Source organism: Astatotilapia calliptera, chromosome 3, assembly GCF_964374335.1.
Source record: "Astatotilapia calliptera chromosome 3, fAstCal68.1, whole genome shotgun sequence".
NCBI classification, from domain to species: Eukaryota; Metazoa; Chordata; class Actinopteri; order Cichliformes; family Cichlidae; genus Astatotilapia; species Astatotilapia calliptera.
This window is the reverse complement of record NC_137424.1, coordinates 51,487,018-51,503,905: the sequence shown is the minus strand read 5'-3', so window position 1 is coordinate 51,503,905 and position 16,888 is coordinate 51,487,018. Positions and strand designations below refer to the sequence as shown.

The 16,888-nt window shown below is 38.5% G+C and overlaps 1 protein-coding gene across 2 annotated transcripts; it reads right to left on the bottom strand.

Moving 5' to 3' along the window:
• Positions 1-1,175: 1,175 nt before the first annotated feature.
• LOC145419323 (sterile alpha motif domain-containing protein 3-like) lies at positions 1,176-8,205 on the bottom strand. Of its 2 annotated transcripts, none has more exons than XM_080292040.1 (9): positions 8,124-8,205; positions 5,338-5,452; positions 4,815-5,003; positions 4,643-4,730; positions 3,626-3,787; positions 3,305-3,514; positions 2,672-2,837; positions 1,745-1,824; positions 1,176-1,594 (listed from the first exon to the last, which is right to left on the bottom strand). In XM_080292040.1, the coding sequence occupies exons 1-9, from the start codon at positions 8,203-8,205 to the stop codon at positions 1,292-1,294; spliced, it is 1,395 nt and encodes a 464-aa protein (XP_080148166.1). In that variant the 3' UTR covers positions 1,176-1,291. The 2 variants fall into 2 exon arrangements, with proteins under 2 accessions (XP_080148166.1, XP_080148169.1); XM_080292043.1 differs by lacking the exon at positions 8,124-8,205 and adding an exon at positions 5,673-6,988 and having other exon boundaries at positions 1,177-1,594.
• Between the last annotated feature and the right edge of the window lie 8,683 nt (positions 8,206-16,888).

The window sequence follows — 16,888 nt, the reverse complement described above, 5'->3', positions numbered from 1 at the left end:
CTTTTTAAGGCCTTGTCCACAGCCCTCTGGTAGAAATTGTATTAAAGATATGTCTGTGAAGGTTCTCAGTCATCCAGGTCATCGTAGTCTAAGGAAAGATTATTAGGCTCTGTTTTGAGTTTTGTTTAAAAAAGAATGACTTCATATAGGAAAAAAATATATATCACATCTGCAGGACACCTTAAAGTAGTTTTTTTAATTAAGCAGCAAGGCAGAACAAAGTCGGGGCTGTATCAAGACACGCGGACTAAACCCCAATTCAACCAGACCCAGAATTGATCCGGAATTAAAACAGGACTACAACAGTTCAAAATCAGGACTACTTAGGATTTAACCAAGACAGAACCAGAATCAGAACTAGATGATAGTAGCACTAAAAAAATCATCATAGACCTGCACTACACTTATTTTTTTAATTCTACCAAAGTCCACTATTTAGATTCATCCATCCATTCGCTTCCGCTTATCCTTTTCAGGGTCGCGGGGGGCGCTGGAGCCTATCCCACACACAGAAAAATAAAGGTGCCAACTGGAACAAAAAGTGGTTCTTTAGACTGATGCCATAGAAGAACCTTTTTTGGTGCCACAAAGAACCTTTCAAACAAAGGTTCTTTGAAGAACCATTTCTTTCAGTGGTTCACTGAAGAACCTTTAAAGGTGCCCCAAAGAACCATCAAGAAATGGTTCTTTGGGGCACCTTTAAAGGTTCTTCAATGAACCACTGAAAGAAATGGTTCTTCAAAGAACCATTTTTAAAAAGATCCTTCAAATGGTTCTTTAAAAGAACCATTTTAAAGAACCTTTTTTGGGTGGTTCTTTAAAGAACCATTTTAAATCTTTCAAAATAAAATGTATCATAAATTGAATTTGAGTAGGGTAAAATAAATACAAGCACATATATTAATGGTTTATTGGCACTTTGTATTACAGAAAAAGACAAAAAGGCATTTTAATGCTAAGCACAACACCACTACTAATAATAGCATACAAGTCATTTAAACAGTAATAATTAAATATCTTTACTATAAATACATATAAATATTATACTATAGATAAAACAACAATTTTTACATTAGAAATAGCAATACTTTCATAACAGACAATTAAACAACACATTTTTATCAGCATGTTTGCATTTTCAGTAAGACTATTTCAAGAACAATCTTTTTATTTAAATTATCAATTAACTGCAGCCTTAAGTTATGTAAGTTAAGTTTAATGTGGGACTCATGGTCCTTTGTTAGTCCACACTGGGACAATTTCAGTCTCTCACCTGCACTATGCTGGCAATCTAGGAGATATTTAATGCATTTGCCACTCTTTGCACAGCTACTGGTACAGGTGTAGTCAGAGTTCCCAAGTTGAGAACAAATGCCTCCAAAAAGCAAAATGTCTTTTTTAGTTCACTTGGATAGGCAACATTGTAGACATGGTACAGGGAGAAGACAATACCCATCGCCAATGAAATGTCCATTTCCCCACTGTCCAGAATCATTTTTTGTCCATCCATCTGGACATTGACCTCAGTTGAATCACTCAAGGGCTTGCCGTCACTGCTGCTGAGTACGATTGTAGGTATCGGGCTGTGTGGATCCTGAAACAGAAATTAAATTCTTGAAATGAGGAGTATAGTTTAAATAAGTATAAACAACAGCTGTCCCAATGAAAGTATAAAACTCCTGTAAAATACTGGATTTGTTCAAGACCCCCCCCTCTCACCATACCAAAAAATATATAAATTTACCTTATTTATGACGAAGAGACGAGAGGCATTTTCTTTGAAAATAGATGGCAGGAGAAGAACAGCTGTGTTTACCATCTGACCTGAAAAATAAAGAGAAATATGTAAATATTTTCTGGCCAATTTTGTTAATACAAAGCAGTAAAGGCCATATGAGTGCCTTTATCAGGAGTTGAATGTCTTGCAGAACATAAGCATTAGTGCAGTAAATGTATACCTAATTAACTTTTCAGTGTAATTCAGTGTAAATGTTAAGCATTTATACAAAACCCCCAAAATGTTGTTCAGTTCTGTAAGTTGCTAGCTTTAAATAATTTGAGTCCTAAAGAACTTGCAGAGCAAGTCTAGCTGCCACTGAACATTTTTTGGGATAAACATTGTGTGAATGACTGAAAATCTTCATAGAGATACATATAGCATCGAGGGTATATCAGTTAAATCTTAAAGTACATCATTGCAGAGACGAGACAGGAGAAATGTCAGTCTGTGGATATTGTAAAGCAGCGGTCCCCAACCTTTTTTGCGCCACGGACCGGTTTATGCCTGACAATATTTTCATGGACTGGCCTTTAAGGTGTCGCGGATAAATACAACAAAATAAAACTAGTACCGGTACCGAAAAAAAGAAAATTTATTCATAACACACGTGAAAAGACCCAGGAAAACAGAGTAAACGATAAAAACGATAACAAAATAACGCTGAAAACCGATAAAAACCCTGAAAAACTATACATTTCACACCTGAGCCTCAACTCTCGCGGCCCGGTACCAAACGACTCACGGACCGGTACCAGTCCGAGGCCCGGGGGTTGGGGACCGCTGTTGTAAGGGACACTGTGTTTACTAATGTGCTGTATGTGAAACCTTAAAAAGTGGTATCTGAGATAGGAGTTAAAATTGTTTTTGCTCATTATTGCCAAGTGCCCTCACCTTTTCTTTCAGTGTCTGTCTGGCTCTCATCAACAGATTTTAAGCAGAGGCTTTTAAGGTTGCTGTTTGGGGCTATTGACACAAGCTTCGCTGCCAACTTACTGAATCCTCGGATTACTTTTTTGTCCACATCAGTTTTAAGTAACATGGAAGCCTCTTCAAGAAGCTAAAATAAAGGATAAACATATACATATTAGCTTTGTACCATAATATATACCATTATATAGCAAACCAGAACAATCATTATTTCACACATCAATTATCATTAGAGAAGAAATTATAATTTTGCATTTGTTTAGTTTAATTCTCAAGTACACATTGCTGTGCAAAAGGGATGTTTAGACTATTCTTCCCAAAAAACTATCATTGGCATCAGATTAGTCCAAAATTATCCTGTAGCATGAAAATAAAACCAAAGAGAAAGACATAGTCAATGTGGCAATTTCTGTTAGTGTTCTGTTAGTGTACTTTTATTACTCATGAAATCTGCTGAGTCAGTCACTTTGCCTGTCCTGTAGGTACATGATTATTAGAAGTCTGTATAAATGTGCAGCACATCAGTACATATTCATGTTTTTGCTGTGCACTATTGTTATTGTTGTTTTTTGCTGCAGTTTTTGATAAAACACTCACCACAACAGGGATAGTGAGACATGGGAATTCTCGTAGAACCTCTTCAGTAGTATGCTGAAGAATGTAGTGTGTTCTGTACTTCTGTATTTTCCTGAGGTGCGTTTGAATGACATCCACATTTGGCCTAGTTTTTTGGCACTCTTGCTTAATCACTGATACATGTTGGTCGGTGCTCCTTTCATCCTCCCCATCGTCAAGAGGATTGATATCCTGGTTATTAAAAAGTTTAGCAAATATTGAGAGAAAAAACAAACAAACAATACTTTTAACTTTTATGTACAATTTAAAATGGCAAACAAACATTGAGCATATTTAACTTGCCTTGGTTTTTTTCAAAAGGATACAGGGCTGGATATCTGATGATCTTTTTCTTCCTGAATTTGGAACTGAGTATTTCTGTCTCATTTTTTCAATTTCCTCTACGTCTACTAGTGGTCTTCTTTCCTTTTTAAACTTGTTCCTGAGAGACTCATGCAGAGCATCCTACAAACGATAAAAATGTAACTAATTATTCATAAATAGGTGCAACTAGGTCCTCCCTTTATGCAAGACATTTACCAGAAAACTTTGAGTGACATAAAGCTGGTAGGTTTGCTGTAATCATGTCATAACCTAATTAGTTCCTATTTACAGATCTCTTCTTTAACTCTTAGGAGTTGATCGAACACATGATATAAAGGTTTGGAGCACTTTAGATTGGCTAAATACACTATAAAAGGTAGATAAAGTATTAATGGCAATATGTCCTACAAGCATACTCGTCATGATCTTTCAGTCTATATGTTAATACCTCTACCTTTTAATAATAATGTATACTTTATTGATCCCCACAGGGAAATTTCTCTCTTTGCATTTAACCCATTCACTCAGTGTGTAGGGACGGTACCTTGCTCAAGGGTACCTCAGGGTAGCCGTTCAGTTGATTCAAACCCCCGACCTTCCGATCATGGGATAACCACACTACCTACTGAGCTATCCCTGCCCTATTTTCAAATTTAATTTTTTAAATACAAAAACTACACTATCCTGATACAAAGGCAAACAGAGCTAATATAATGCTGAATTTCACACCATTCACTTGAGAATTCACAGAGAAATGAAACAATTAATTTAAAAGAGCAATTGATATTTTATTTATTGTTTGACCATACTGCACGACATCTGCCTCAAAAATCACAATACTAATACTTGTATTGTAGTGGCCACAAGGGAACAGATAACCTCTGAATATGTAGCAATGAAAATGTTAGCATGTTACACTCATTAGCCAATAATTGGGCAATTCAAAGACAATTTGTTGGACAATTGTATCAATGTTTGCTTTTCAGGAATACTTACATATCCAGAGCCATAACTCTCCTTCAAAAAAGGAAAACTCAGAAGGACAGTCCTCAGAAGGTCTACATACTGCACATGAGAGGGATACCTGCAAATTTTGAATGATGAACTTAAATTCTGATGTACATACTGTATTTTAAATGAATCAAATCTTAATTATATATAGACTTACATTGTCTCATTACTCAAGTGGTCAAACAGTGCTTGAATAAGCATGTTTTTGAGTCTGTTCTTGGTGGGTGACTTTAGTGCTGCATCTTTATTGGTCAACGCAGTGAGCACAGCTGGAGGAAACTGCACTTTGCAGTTAAACATAGGTTGGAGTGCTGACACAGTATGCTTTTCTTTGTGTTGCCTTCCACTGCAAGAAGAAGTAAGAAGTATTTTTAGAGTTTGTTACAAGACATGAATATGCGTGTCCTTGTGTCCTGCATCAGGAATATCCGCATATTTAAAACGTACAATAACAGCTGCTGAACTACAGAAACAGAATCATAACAGAGAGTAAGAGTGGCTGTGACATTTCAATTTGAAAGTAAATGGGTGTGTGATGCACATCAACGCTGGAGAAACAGAACAGGGCTTGCGTCAACCCCTTGCCCCCCACCCTCCAACACCATAAACCTAGGGGAGGGGAAACACTGGATTGTATGAATGTACAATTCAGTGAATCAACCAGTCAACTTAAGACTCACTCTTTCAGCTTCTCTACAGCAGACAAAAATTTCACTTGGTCTTTCACTTTTGGAAAAAGACGCTCACTCATTCTTTCAGTCATCTGCAGAAGTGTCGATCCATCGATTTCATTGTCTGTGGCACAGAAAAACAATAAGACACGATCAAAACAGAAATGAGCATGTCAAAGATAAAGATTAAAAATATTATAAAACATTACTAAAAAAACAGCTATGAGTTCATTAGTGACTATAGATGATGACAGACCTGTGGAATAGCCAAAAAGTGGTTAAAATCATTTTAACAGTGGTTGACAACTCCTAACTAAAAAGTCATGGTTTAGGATGTATCTTACCTAACTTTGGTATGGACTGCCTTAAAAGGTCGGTGGATCAGTGTAATGAAGTCTTGACCATCACATCTGTATGCGTCCAAAGCATGAAAGTCTACCTCATCCCCAGGCTTGAATATCAACAGATCATCAGTCTCTCTGATGTGGTATGATTGAAGGTGTCTTATAAACTCCAGTGTTGTGAAAAGTCTTCCAACAAGAAACCAGTTGGCCCTGATATACACAATCAGGACTATTTTCACAAACAGTGGAATTTGCTCTGCATGCACAAGTTCCAAAATGAAGAAATCTCCAACTGCATATTTTACAGAGTTTAAAATGATGGATTTACTTGTCCAGAGTTTCTCATCCACAGTAACGGCTGTCTCCAAGTTTTGCAAACAAATCTGCAAGTTCACTGGAAGTTCTTGAAGTGATAAGTTATTAACTGCTGCTTGTGTATGATCGCTCCTGATGATCCGTTCAGGCTGCCACTCCCAGCATTGACGAAGCTGATTCCTCTTTGCCAAAGTCTGACAAATGTTAATATAGTTATTGGTGATTCTTGCTACTGTCTTGAAATATTGATGTCTGGCTTCAAACCTCATGCACCAATGAGAGCGGAGTGACCCATAATCAAGGATGAGCTGAGGATAATGTAGCAGAAAATGCAGCTTGGGTGTAAACACACCAGGAAACAGATTGATGAAATCTGTCAAAAAGTAAGTGATCAGTTCATGTAGATTACTAATCCAGTCAGTGCTGATGGTTGGAGCAAGAATAATCTCTCCTATTTCTCGAACCAAAAGATAAAGCTGCCAAAACTTGTTACCCTTTTCAATCCTGGAGCCTATGAGGAAAGGCAGAGTCCTAAATAATGTCCATTTCTCAACAGCAGTTCCAGAGATATTTCCATCCAGTGCTACCTTCTCAGATATTAGAGCAGGTTTGGAGGTGCAGTCATTCTGTCCAAAACTAAAAGTCCTTATGCTGTCATTCACCTCTTGGATAGTAACGGTTTTGTCCTCGTGCAAGGCTTTTACAACAGACTTCAAAACAAGAGGAATGACCCCCTCAAGAAAATCATGCATTAAATCAGGTGGGAATGCATTTGTGGTATCAAAATATGACAGCTTGTTGAAGGCACATGGGCCAGTTACACCATACACTGACCTACAGTGGGGGTCATCTTCAACACATTGCAGATGGTATGCATGAACAGTCTTTGTTCTAAGAACACAATCTCCCTCACTAATGATCCTAGACAGGTCCTTGTAATGACACATACAAAACCTGCATATTCTACCATTACTGAATGAGCAGCTAAAACCTGCAAGTGTGTGAGAGGTTAAGTTGTCTGCAGATATTGTGGCCAGACCACCTTTGATGCAGTACTGTCTGTCTTCAAATTTTAATCGTAATCCACGTTCTTGCAAAACCTGTAGGTCACAAATTAATGGTTCTAATATTTTCTCAAATCCATATGTTTTCACCAATCTATGTTTGACAAGTATCAACAGATGAATATGTCTTAAAACAGATCTGTCTTTTGGTGGAATATTTCCCAAAGTAAAATAAAATGCAGACACTTTATGTAGACGTTTCTTTGATCCTAATGGATTAGAAACTTCAAATTCATCACTGTACAACTGAATTCTCAAATGTGGGTTGTCTGTGTTAAAAAAAATCACTTTCTTTGTAAATTTTCCCATCACTAAAATCTGTTAAGGTTTCAGGAGCACGGGATTCTGGCCTAAAAATTTGTCTTAAAATGTTAGGATCATTACATATTAATTCTAAGACTTTTAGAAGTGGAATATACTGAAAAGTGTCCTGTTTCCCAGTAAAAGGATCTATTCCCAGGATACATTCAACAGGTTCAATCAAGTTTAATTTCTCAACACAGTATCTGTCTAGTTGATATGCGTTGCTGACTGCACTGAAGCAATGTTCTACCAAACTATTGTCATCAATATAATGAAAACTTGATATATCAAAATTAAGAGTCTGCAAACATTTAGAAAATATCTCCCTATAGTTTTCAATAAAATACTTGAAAAGTGACTCTACTTCACTAAGAACAAATGTTTGAACTTTTCTATTTACAATACTTTTCTCTTGAAGATTCAAGGAAAACAATGCCAGTTGTTTTCTCACAGTCTCTGTAAAGTTCTCTACAAGTTCACTCAGAGTTCGTTCAGATGATCTGGGAAATTCAACAGTTTCCTGGATGACAGGGTCACAGTCTGGGGCAGACTCTAATCCTTGTTTCTGATATTTATGTTTCTTCCTTATGTGATTTTTCAAAGATTTCACAGACAAAAACTTTCTGGGACAGTCTTCTAGTCCGCAGACAATGAAGAATCCACATTCACTTTCATGGTATATCTGTTGATGTTTCAGCAGTTTTTCATATGTTGGTTTTCTTGTGGAGCACTGTGGACACTGATATGGCACATCCATAGAAATGCTCACCTACAAAGACCTGTTGATAATCTGCCAATTCATTTTCCCCAAGCCAAAGAGATACTTCTCCAGCAGTCCACTGCTGAGCCATGATCTGTTAAAACAAAACAAAATTCCATTACATTGTTTTATTCTGTGACATCAAAAACTTATTTATTTATTTTTTGTTCATTCATTTTCCAAGCCGCTTTATCATCATAAGGATCGGAGGGGTGCTGGAGCCTATCCCAGCTGTTTTTTTTAGGCGGGGTAGACCCTGGACAGGTTGCCAGTCCATGGCAGGGTCGTCATTCAGATATGTATGTTTGGATTGTGGGTGGAAACCCACACAGAAACAGGGAGAACATGCAAACTCCACACAAAAAGGCACCCGGTTGACCCTGGGAATTGAACAGAGTCTTTCTAGCTGTGAGGCAGCAGCGCTAACCACTATACCACCGTTTAGTCTAACTTTTAAGCCTTCTTCAGATAAATATTGATAATTTTATGCTTTGGATTATCTGGTCTTGTTAGTATAATGACCTCTTTTTTGCCTAATATATGATGTTGGATAAATGAAATGTACATAATTTTTTTTTAACTATAATAAAAACGGACATTATCTTGGTAACATCAAATGACTGGAGCATAATTTGTCAACTACTCTGAAAATAAGTTCTACAGTAACAGTCAAAGACACAACTTCTCATGTGTCACATTTCTATTTATTCAAAACACTTAAGCATTGCTGTATTTTATACAGCTACTCCACAATTCAAAGTACAGGCTACTGAATTTCTGAGTTTCTAGACCAGACACAGAGCTCACACAACAGGCTTCAGGCGCCATTTTGGTGACTTTAACCATATTATTGATTTTAATATCTGTCTAGCTGACATTAGTTTATGTACGCAGCACGCAATATAGCCACATATTTTACAGGCCAAATTATTTGGGAGCACCTTCACTTAATTGTAACAGTGGTTTTGTTAGGAAAACAGTTCTTTATACCAGATACTAAACTGCGTTAACGTCAAAGGCTAACGTATCTAACCATTACTGTTAGCACAACATTAACAGCAAGCTACAATGACGAGTAACAAAAACAAAACAATAAAAAGGTTTTATGAAAATGTTTTACCTTTTCCAACAGTCCAGGAATCCAGAATCCTTTAAAGACCAGCAGGTACTGAAGACTGTTATCCACTGGCAACGTCCGAGAGAAAGTTTTCTTTCCGTTAGAAAGTTCAAGGCTCGCGCGATCTGTGTGCGCATGCGCATCCCTACAGTTGCCCCCCCTCCCTTTGGTTGTACTACGTGTTCTAACGTCTCTCTCACTCTCCATGTCTCTCTCTCTCCCTGTCATTTATTTGGCTTGGCACATATAATAATAAATTGCGCAGTGATAAACAAGTACTCAGATCACATGTGCAATTATTATTTACTTATATTATTTTATAATTTGACTTTACATACTGCTGGGTAGCTTGTAAAGCTCACAGTAACTAGCATTATCATTATGATATATGTTGTGTATATATATATATATATATATATATATATATATATATATATATATATATATATATATATATATATGTAGAGAGAGAGAGAGAGAGAGCGAGAGAGAGAGAGCGCGCGCGAGAGAGAGATCTGATATAGATCAGTATCTGAATCTGTCTAATATCCCCCGAATGGATTGTTTAGATTGTTAATTTATAAATTCACCATATTCATAAACGGCTTAATAATAAATTTTATATTCTGTTACCACATTATTTGTGATCAGTGGGTTTGCAGGGTGGGTGCTGGGGGTCTTCAGGCTTTGGCCCCCACCCCTGCCACCAGAATATTTTTGAGCAAGTGTTTCTAACTTTAATTTGAATATTCAGTATCCCACCATCTGCCCCCCCCCCCCCCTCCGCACACAAACAAAACACACAGTATAATTCACACCCTCATTAAAGTGAATATTATTTATGCCATTTTACACCAACAAACTCAGATAGCTAAGGATGAAGAACCTTTTGTTCTTTAAAGAACCATTTGTAATAGCTGAAGAACCATCTTCAAAATAAAAAGGTTCTTTGACGTATGATGGTTCTTTAAAGAACCATAGAGACATCAGAAGAACCATGTAAGAACCCTAATTTTTCTGAGTGCAGCTGTCATAGGGCGAGAGGCAGGGTACACCCTGGACAGGTCGCCAGTCTGTCGCAGGGCTAACACACAGACAGACAACCATTCACACTCACACTCACATTCACTCGCACATTCACACCTAGTGGCAATTTGGATTATCCAATTAACCTATCCCCACAAGCTGCATGTCTTTGGACGGTGGGAGGAAGCCAGAGTACCCGGAGAGAACCCACGCAAACACGGGGAGAACATGCAAACGCCACACAGAAAGACCCCGGCCTGATGGTGGAATTGAACTCAGGACCTTCTTGCTGTGCGGCAACAGTGCTAACCACCGTGCCACCCCTATTTAGATTCAGAAAAGTTTATATAATTATTTAGCCTGCATAACTTAATAAATACAGAATTTGAAAAATAACAAACCTAAAAAGAAACACTAGGTACGAGATACATGAGTACCTATGATATGGTGATACTTTTGGTAAATAACCATTTGACTAACACGTGTGTCTCACCTGCTCTTGTTCCATCTCTGTTCTGTCCTCATTCTCCATCTCCCACTCTGTTCCTCTCTCTCCCTCTCTGCAGAGGTTATAGTTATAACTATGAAAAAATTACACTCCAAAAGACCCCGGACTTCTGAAAAAACAACCCGGGCTTAAGCCCAGTAAGCCACCCCCCCGCTCCGCCACTGCCTACAACCATCTCTCCCCTTAAATTTACCACTGTCCCTACCATTATTACTCCCACTGTTCCTACCCTTTTTAACACTACTGTCCCTACTAGTTTCCCTGTTATTCCAACCACACATAGCAATGGTGAAAATCTGATCTACTTCACCTCTCTCTCTGTTCTTGTTGTGTTGCTCCATGTGTTTATGGGAAGTGGAATGTAACACTTCCCCTGCCAGTGGCGGACTCCCTCAAGTGTCGGTGCGTTGGTGGTTCTTTGTGTCTGGGGGTGGGCGTCCGGGTACACACCGGCTCACTCCTTGGCGGCCGCTTATCGGGGCCTGGAGCCTGGGGCTCGCTCGGGCCACTTCGGAGGTGGGGTGCCCCCGGCCTCTCGGCCTGGGGCTCGGTCACTCAGGCACAGCTGGCTGCCGGCGGAGCTCACGGGCGCATCACTGCAACTCCCCCTGGCTTCTGCTCCGCGGCTGCTGAGTGAGCCCTCATCTGGGACTCTCCTCAGCTCTTACTGGGACAGTGGCGCGGCTGCCCCTCTGTTGGTCTTCCTTGGTCTCTTGTGTTCTGGGGGCCTCTGGATGTCTGGAGTTTTGATCTCCTCCATACCTGCTTCATACCCTGGAGGACGGGGCTGTGGCTCCCCACACTCCCTAGCAGATCGTTACATGGAGAAACCTTTGGAATACAAGCATGCTGATCCACACAGGTGTGCACACAGGTGTACACACGGGTATTCACAGACGCGGACTACAGCTTTCTTGGCTGCTGCCTCAAAGCACATTGTGCGCTGTCTATCTTGCGTGCTGCACAATATCATTTATTATTTAGTATCTACTGATATCTACTGCTAGCTAGTTTATTGTGATGGTGCCGTGTTTTTTTATTATGTTGCTCTTTGTTGTTTGCTTTCTCTTCTGTTTTTTTTTCTCCATACAGGTGACCCAGGTGTTTTTTTTTTTTCTTTGTTTGTTTTTTTTTCTTTCTTCCCCCCCCCCTTCTCACCGTCTCTTCTCCCCTTTGGTTTTCTTTCTCTCCCTCTCTTTCTTTCATTCTTTCTCCCTGTCCTATCCCCCAGTTATGTCTGTCCCGTTTGTAGCAACTGAAAATAAAATAAATTCATAATTATAATAAAGGTCAATCAAATGGACCAATATGGCAAGGCCATGATGATCCACTTGGTAAAATAAATCCGCTTGGCATCTTTCTTGGCCTTAAGACAACAATTCTGATGGCTAAAGATCCAAACGGGACACGAAAAAAAAAAAAAAAAAAAAAAAAAAGAGTGAATTCAGTTTTTCTTTACAGAACTACTTTCAAGTAGAGAAGGACATTCTACATTTCAAATCATTAACAATTACTTACCAGAGACAAAAACAACAGTGCCCCTGTAGTGTGGCCACCCTCCTCGCTGTTTCTTCCCATGGCGCCATTCAATAACTGCCGAGTAAGTGGAAATGGGATTCCCATGCTGGTCCATCTTGGAGTCATCATACCCCCATATGTTAACAGTTTTTACTTCACTAAGCTTTCCATAGTCCTCCCCTTCACTCCACAGCACCACTGCAAACTTCCTCTCCTCGTGTTCTGTAGTAAATGAAGGGGGAGGAAAAAAAGTTGCTATTTCCTAGCTAGAATGCTACGGGCTATATGCTAATAAAGGCTTTTTCTTATCAAAAAATATTCTATTTGACATGGTTTCTATAGGCATACTTTTACCGTTTGAACCATTTTAATGCCGCCAAGTGCTATGTCGCATGCATAATTCTCTGAAAAGAGCATTTCCACGCTGGTCACTTGTTTCTATGTGACCCGTAAAACATCAAACCACTTTTAGCAAGCTATTAGCTTAAGCTAAGTCATTCAAATTCGAAAACATTTAGGCGACTTACCTCTGATATTAGTTTTATTCGTCTCCGTAGTCTCCATCTTTGCAAGACACACTTTATTAGACCGATTTCCCGCTTGTTGTTAAATTACGTAAGGAAGCCGTTACCTGATGAGGACCGTGTGAGGTCTCGCGGTGAAAGCTGGCCACCTGTACGCTGCAGCATGGCCCGCCCTACTTTGCCTTTGATTGGTGTATCCTCATATTTGACCGTACACTTAACCAATCATGGCACTCACAGCTGAAAACAAATTTTTGAGTTCATGCTCTACGTCAGTATTTTCTCTATTTGGCGGTAGAATATGTTTTTCACAGATTATAGACTATACTGACATTCCAACTGAGTTTTGTAACTTAAGAGACAGTGATGCCGAAAAGAAAACATTATAGATCTGACACAAGTGAAATAGACTGGATGCGGAAAAACATTCCTTCACGTACTTTGACCAGATGGAAAAAACGGTATGTGCACCTTTGCCAATAAGTTAATACAGTTGTCAGTTTCTGTCATTGTTATGAAAGCTACAAGAATTTATTTACTTTTTTAGAAAAATCGACAGAGCTTTGACTGACATCGGACAGCACAACACACAACAACAAGTAAGTGAATGTATATCGTTAATGTCTTATCAGCTACCATAGTAGCACTTGATACAAAGTGTTTGGGTTTTAATACTTTGGTTAAGTGGAACATTTCAGTTCTAATTTGACACCCATAACTTGGCTTATATTTTTGTCTTGTGTGTACTAAGTAGGTTAACAAACGAATAATTCCATACACTTACATAGATATTTATTTTCAATGATAAGTTATGCAACATAATTTATTGTGTTTGCCAAATGACTGATAAATTCTGTTTAGGTTAGTTATGATAAGAAAATGCAAAGTATTTGAGAATCTAGACTATATTCATAATGTTTCTGCATTGAAAGTAATCTGAAGTGCTACTTAAGTAATTGTGAGATGATAAATATAATAAAAAAATGTAGTTTTTTACTTAGAAGACAACCTCTTTCATTGTGTTTATTTAAAGGTCAATAAAAACATTAAGAATAATAACAATCACAATAATAACAACATGGAAATTTCATCCCGACTGTTTTCAGCGGAGCTGTGAAAAATGTATCTTAAACAAGTTGTTCATTTGTATCATTTCAAGGACAATGGTGAAGATGACAGCCAGAGAGAAGGAACTTTCACAGTTCCAATGGTAAATAAAAATACATTATTATAGTCTCTCTCTCCCTCTCTTTCTCTCTCTCTTTCTCTCTCCTTTTAAAAGCAACATACAGAAAAAAGGCCACAATAAAGCATTACTTTCATTCTTATGTCTCTTCTACGCTACTCCATCACATTGTAAAAGTGAAAAGTACAGCTCACCATTAAGCTGTTTAAATATGTCAGTGACAGACTCACTACTTGTTCTGGAATATATCATTCGGATATTTAATTCATATATATATTCAATACTTGGGTTGTATTCCTCACAGGAAAGTGAAGATGCTGCCCAAAGAGATGAGCAGATACCAGAACCACAAACGGTGTCACTGGTAAGAAACAAATGCAAGATGTGTTCCCTTTCTATGGCTCTCTTTTCTTTAAAGAGTAGTTAATTTGAATACTTCTCAGGGAAACAATGAAGATGCCACCCAAAGACAGGAGGAAAGAATAGAAATGGTCACAATGGTGCAGGTAAGACTTGCGGTTAATTGCATTTTTAACTATGACAAATGTCGCTATGACTGCTGTTTATGTTGTAAATGCAGTTTTGCAAAAAAAAAAAACAAGGCTACATATGAAAACAAGTGAAACCTGCTCAAATATAACACAATTCTTTTTCAACCATTCAGGAGAACGTCCCTGAAGCAGGAGTTGATGTGAACTGCTCCAGTGGACTAACAGAAAATCAAAGCATCATGTCAATCCTCTCCTTTGCTTTGAGACACAACACTACAGGTGTATTAATGGAGGACTTGCTGAAACTGCTCAAGTTACATTCTGCTGGGACTACTGTAGTTCCATCAAGCAGGTATTTTCTGGAGAAACCCTTCGCTGATATTACAAACCAGTTTAAACGACATCATTACTGTAGAGTTTGTACTAAGTACATTGGGTCTTCACAATCTTTGGAGGAAACACTTAATTGTGTGTCATGTTCTTCATTCACAACAGTGAAAGCCAGTTTAGAGGAAGGTAACTTTTTTATTAGTATACTATTAAAAGATCAGCTAAAAGACATTCTTGAGAACCACAATGTGCATGATCTATGTTTCAGAGGTGATCCCAGTGGTAGCCATGTAATAAAGGACATCTGTGATGGCAGCTTGTATCAGACCTTAAAGTCTACCAGTAAAGATGATTTTCTGTCCCTCACTTTTAATTGTGATGGTGTACCAGTTTTTCAGTCTTCCAAATTTAGTATTTGGCCAATATTGTGTTGCATTAATGAGATACCACCGGAGAGTAGAGACAAACATGTACTTCTATGTGCTTTATGGTTTGGATCCAAAAAGCCAGACATGTCCTGCTTCTTTAAACCATTTGTCGAGGAGTGTGCAAATCTTTCTCAAGTTGGTTTTGAGTGGCAAGATCCTAACAATCAGGCACGGAGACACATGAAAGTACAGACATTGTGCTGTGTGTGTGATGCTGTAGCAAGACCATTGTTACAGAATTTCAAGCAATTTAATGGTGAATATGGCTGTGGAGTTTGCCTTCATCCTGGGATGCAAACAAGGGAATGGAAAAACAAGGGTTTACGCATGTCCTGATGAAAAGCCAAGTGACAGAAATCATAAAACCACAGTAGAAATAGGACAAATAGCTGAAAGACAAGGGAAGACTATTTTGGGGATAAAGGGCTCATCTCCTCTTGCAGATTTGCCATTGTTTGATCTTATCAATGGAATGGTCCCTGACTACATGCACTGTGTACTGCTTGGTGTGTGCAGATACATGGCATCTTTATGGATGGATTCTAAAAACACTTCTGAGCCATGGTACATTGGTGTACAAACAGCAAGCATAGACAAACACCTCTTGGCTATTAAACCTCCAGGTATCGTCGCTCGAGTTCCAAGATCTTTAATTGAACGCAAATTCTGGAAAGCTCATGAGTGGCAGCATTGGCTTTTGTACTGTAGCTTGCCAGTTCTGAAAGGCATACTTCCACAGAAGTATCACTGTCATTGGGCATTACTGGTAGAAGGGATAAGCATTCTCTTGGGGTCCGAATTAAATACTGAACTGATAAGCCACGCACACGACGCATTAGTGTACTTTGTTGGAGGTGTACAATCTCTGTATGGAAAACAGCACATGACATTCAATGTTCATTCATTGTTGCATTTGAGTAAAAGTGTTGTGCAATGGGGTCCTTTATGGGCTCACTCAGCCTTTATGTTTGAAAGTTTCAATGGGTACCTCTTGAAACAAATAAAAAGTAGTCAAGCTGTACCACAACAAATATGCAAACGAGTGGCAGTCTCCCGTGCCTTTCCTCGTTTAGCTAAGCAGTTCTTAACAAATGCAGCTGCAGAAGTTAAACAGTTCTGCAATGAAATGGGACAAGGAACCCAGCATGTCAAGAAGCATGAAAAGTTTACTCAGGTGACTGCCCTTGGTTCACCAAATGTAAGACAAATATCTCTGAGAGATCAAGCTGCTCTCCACCCAGTTAGAGAGGTTCCCACAAACTCTGTGGTGAGTTACTACAAGAGAATTTCTATGAATGGAGACATTGTTCACGGTTACACGTACAGCAAAACAAAACAAAGAAACAATTATGTGGTGCTTTTAAAAAATGGAAGTATTTTTGCTGTCTCACACTTTGTTGAAATGGATAGTCATTGTTTATATGCTATAGGAAAATATGGTAATTGCACAGTGCAAAAGTTAGCCAGAGGTTCTCTTATAAGAACTCAGCTGAGCTATATGTCAACTGTTCACTTTCCCACAGGCTTTTACAAAGCCATAAATGCTACTCAGATAGTTAGGCCACGTATGTACATACAGTGTCCAGACTCTACCTCAATTGTATGTCAGCTACTGAATACGTACTATTGTAAATAATTTAATCTTA

What these genes read in the sequence shown, in the direction of transcription:
- LOC145419323 (XM_080292040.1), bottom strand. Translation starts at nt 8,205, where the DNA reads ATGGCTCAGCAGTGGACTGCTGGAGAAGTATCTCTTTGGCTTGGGGAA. An exon ending in GCTGTAGAGAAGCTGAAAGA is followed by an intron (nt 5,004 to 5,337) that starts GTGAGTCTTAAG and finishes TTCTTCTTGCAG; the next exon opens with TGGAAGGCAACACAAAGAAA. An exon ending in GACAGACACTGAAAGAAAAG is followed by an intron (nt 1,825 to 2,671) that starts GTGAGGGCACTT and finishes TTTATTTTTCAG; the next exon opens with GTCAGATGGTAAACACAGCT.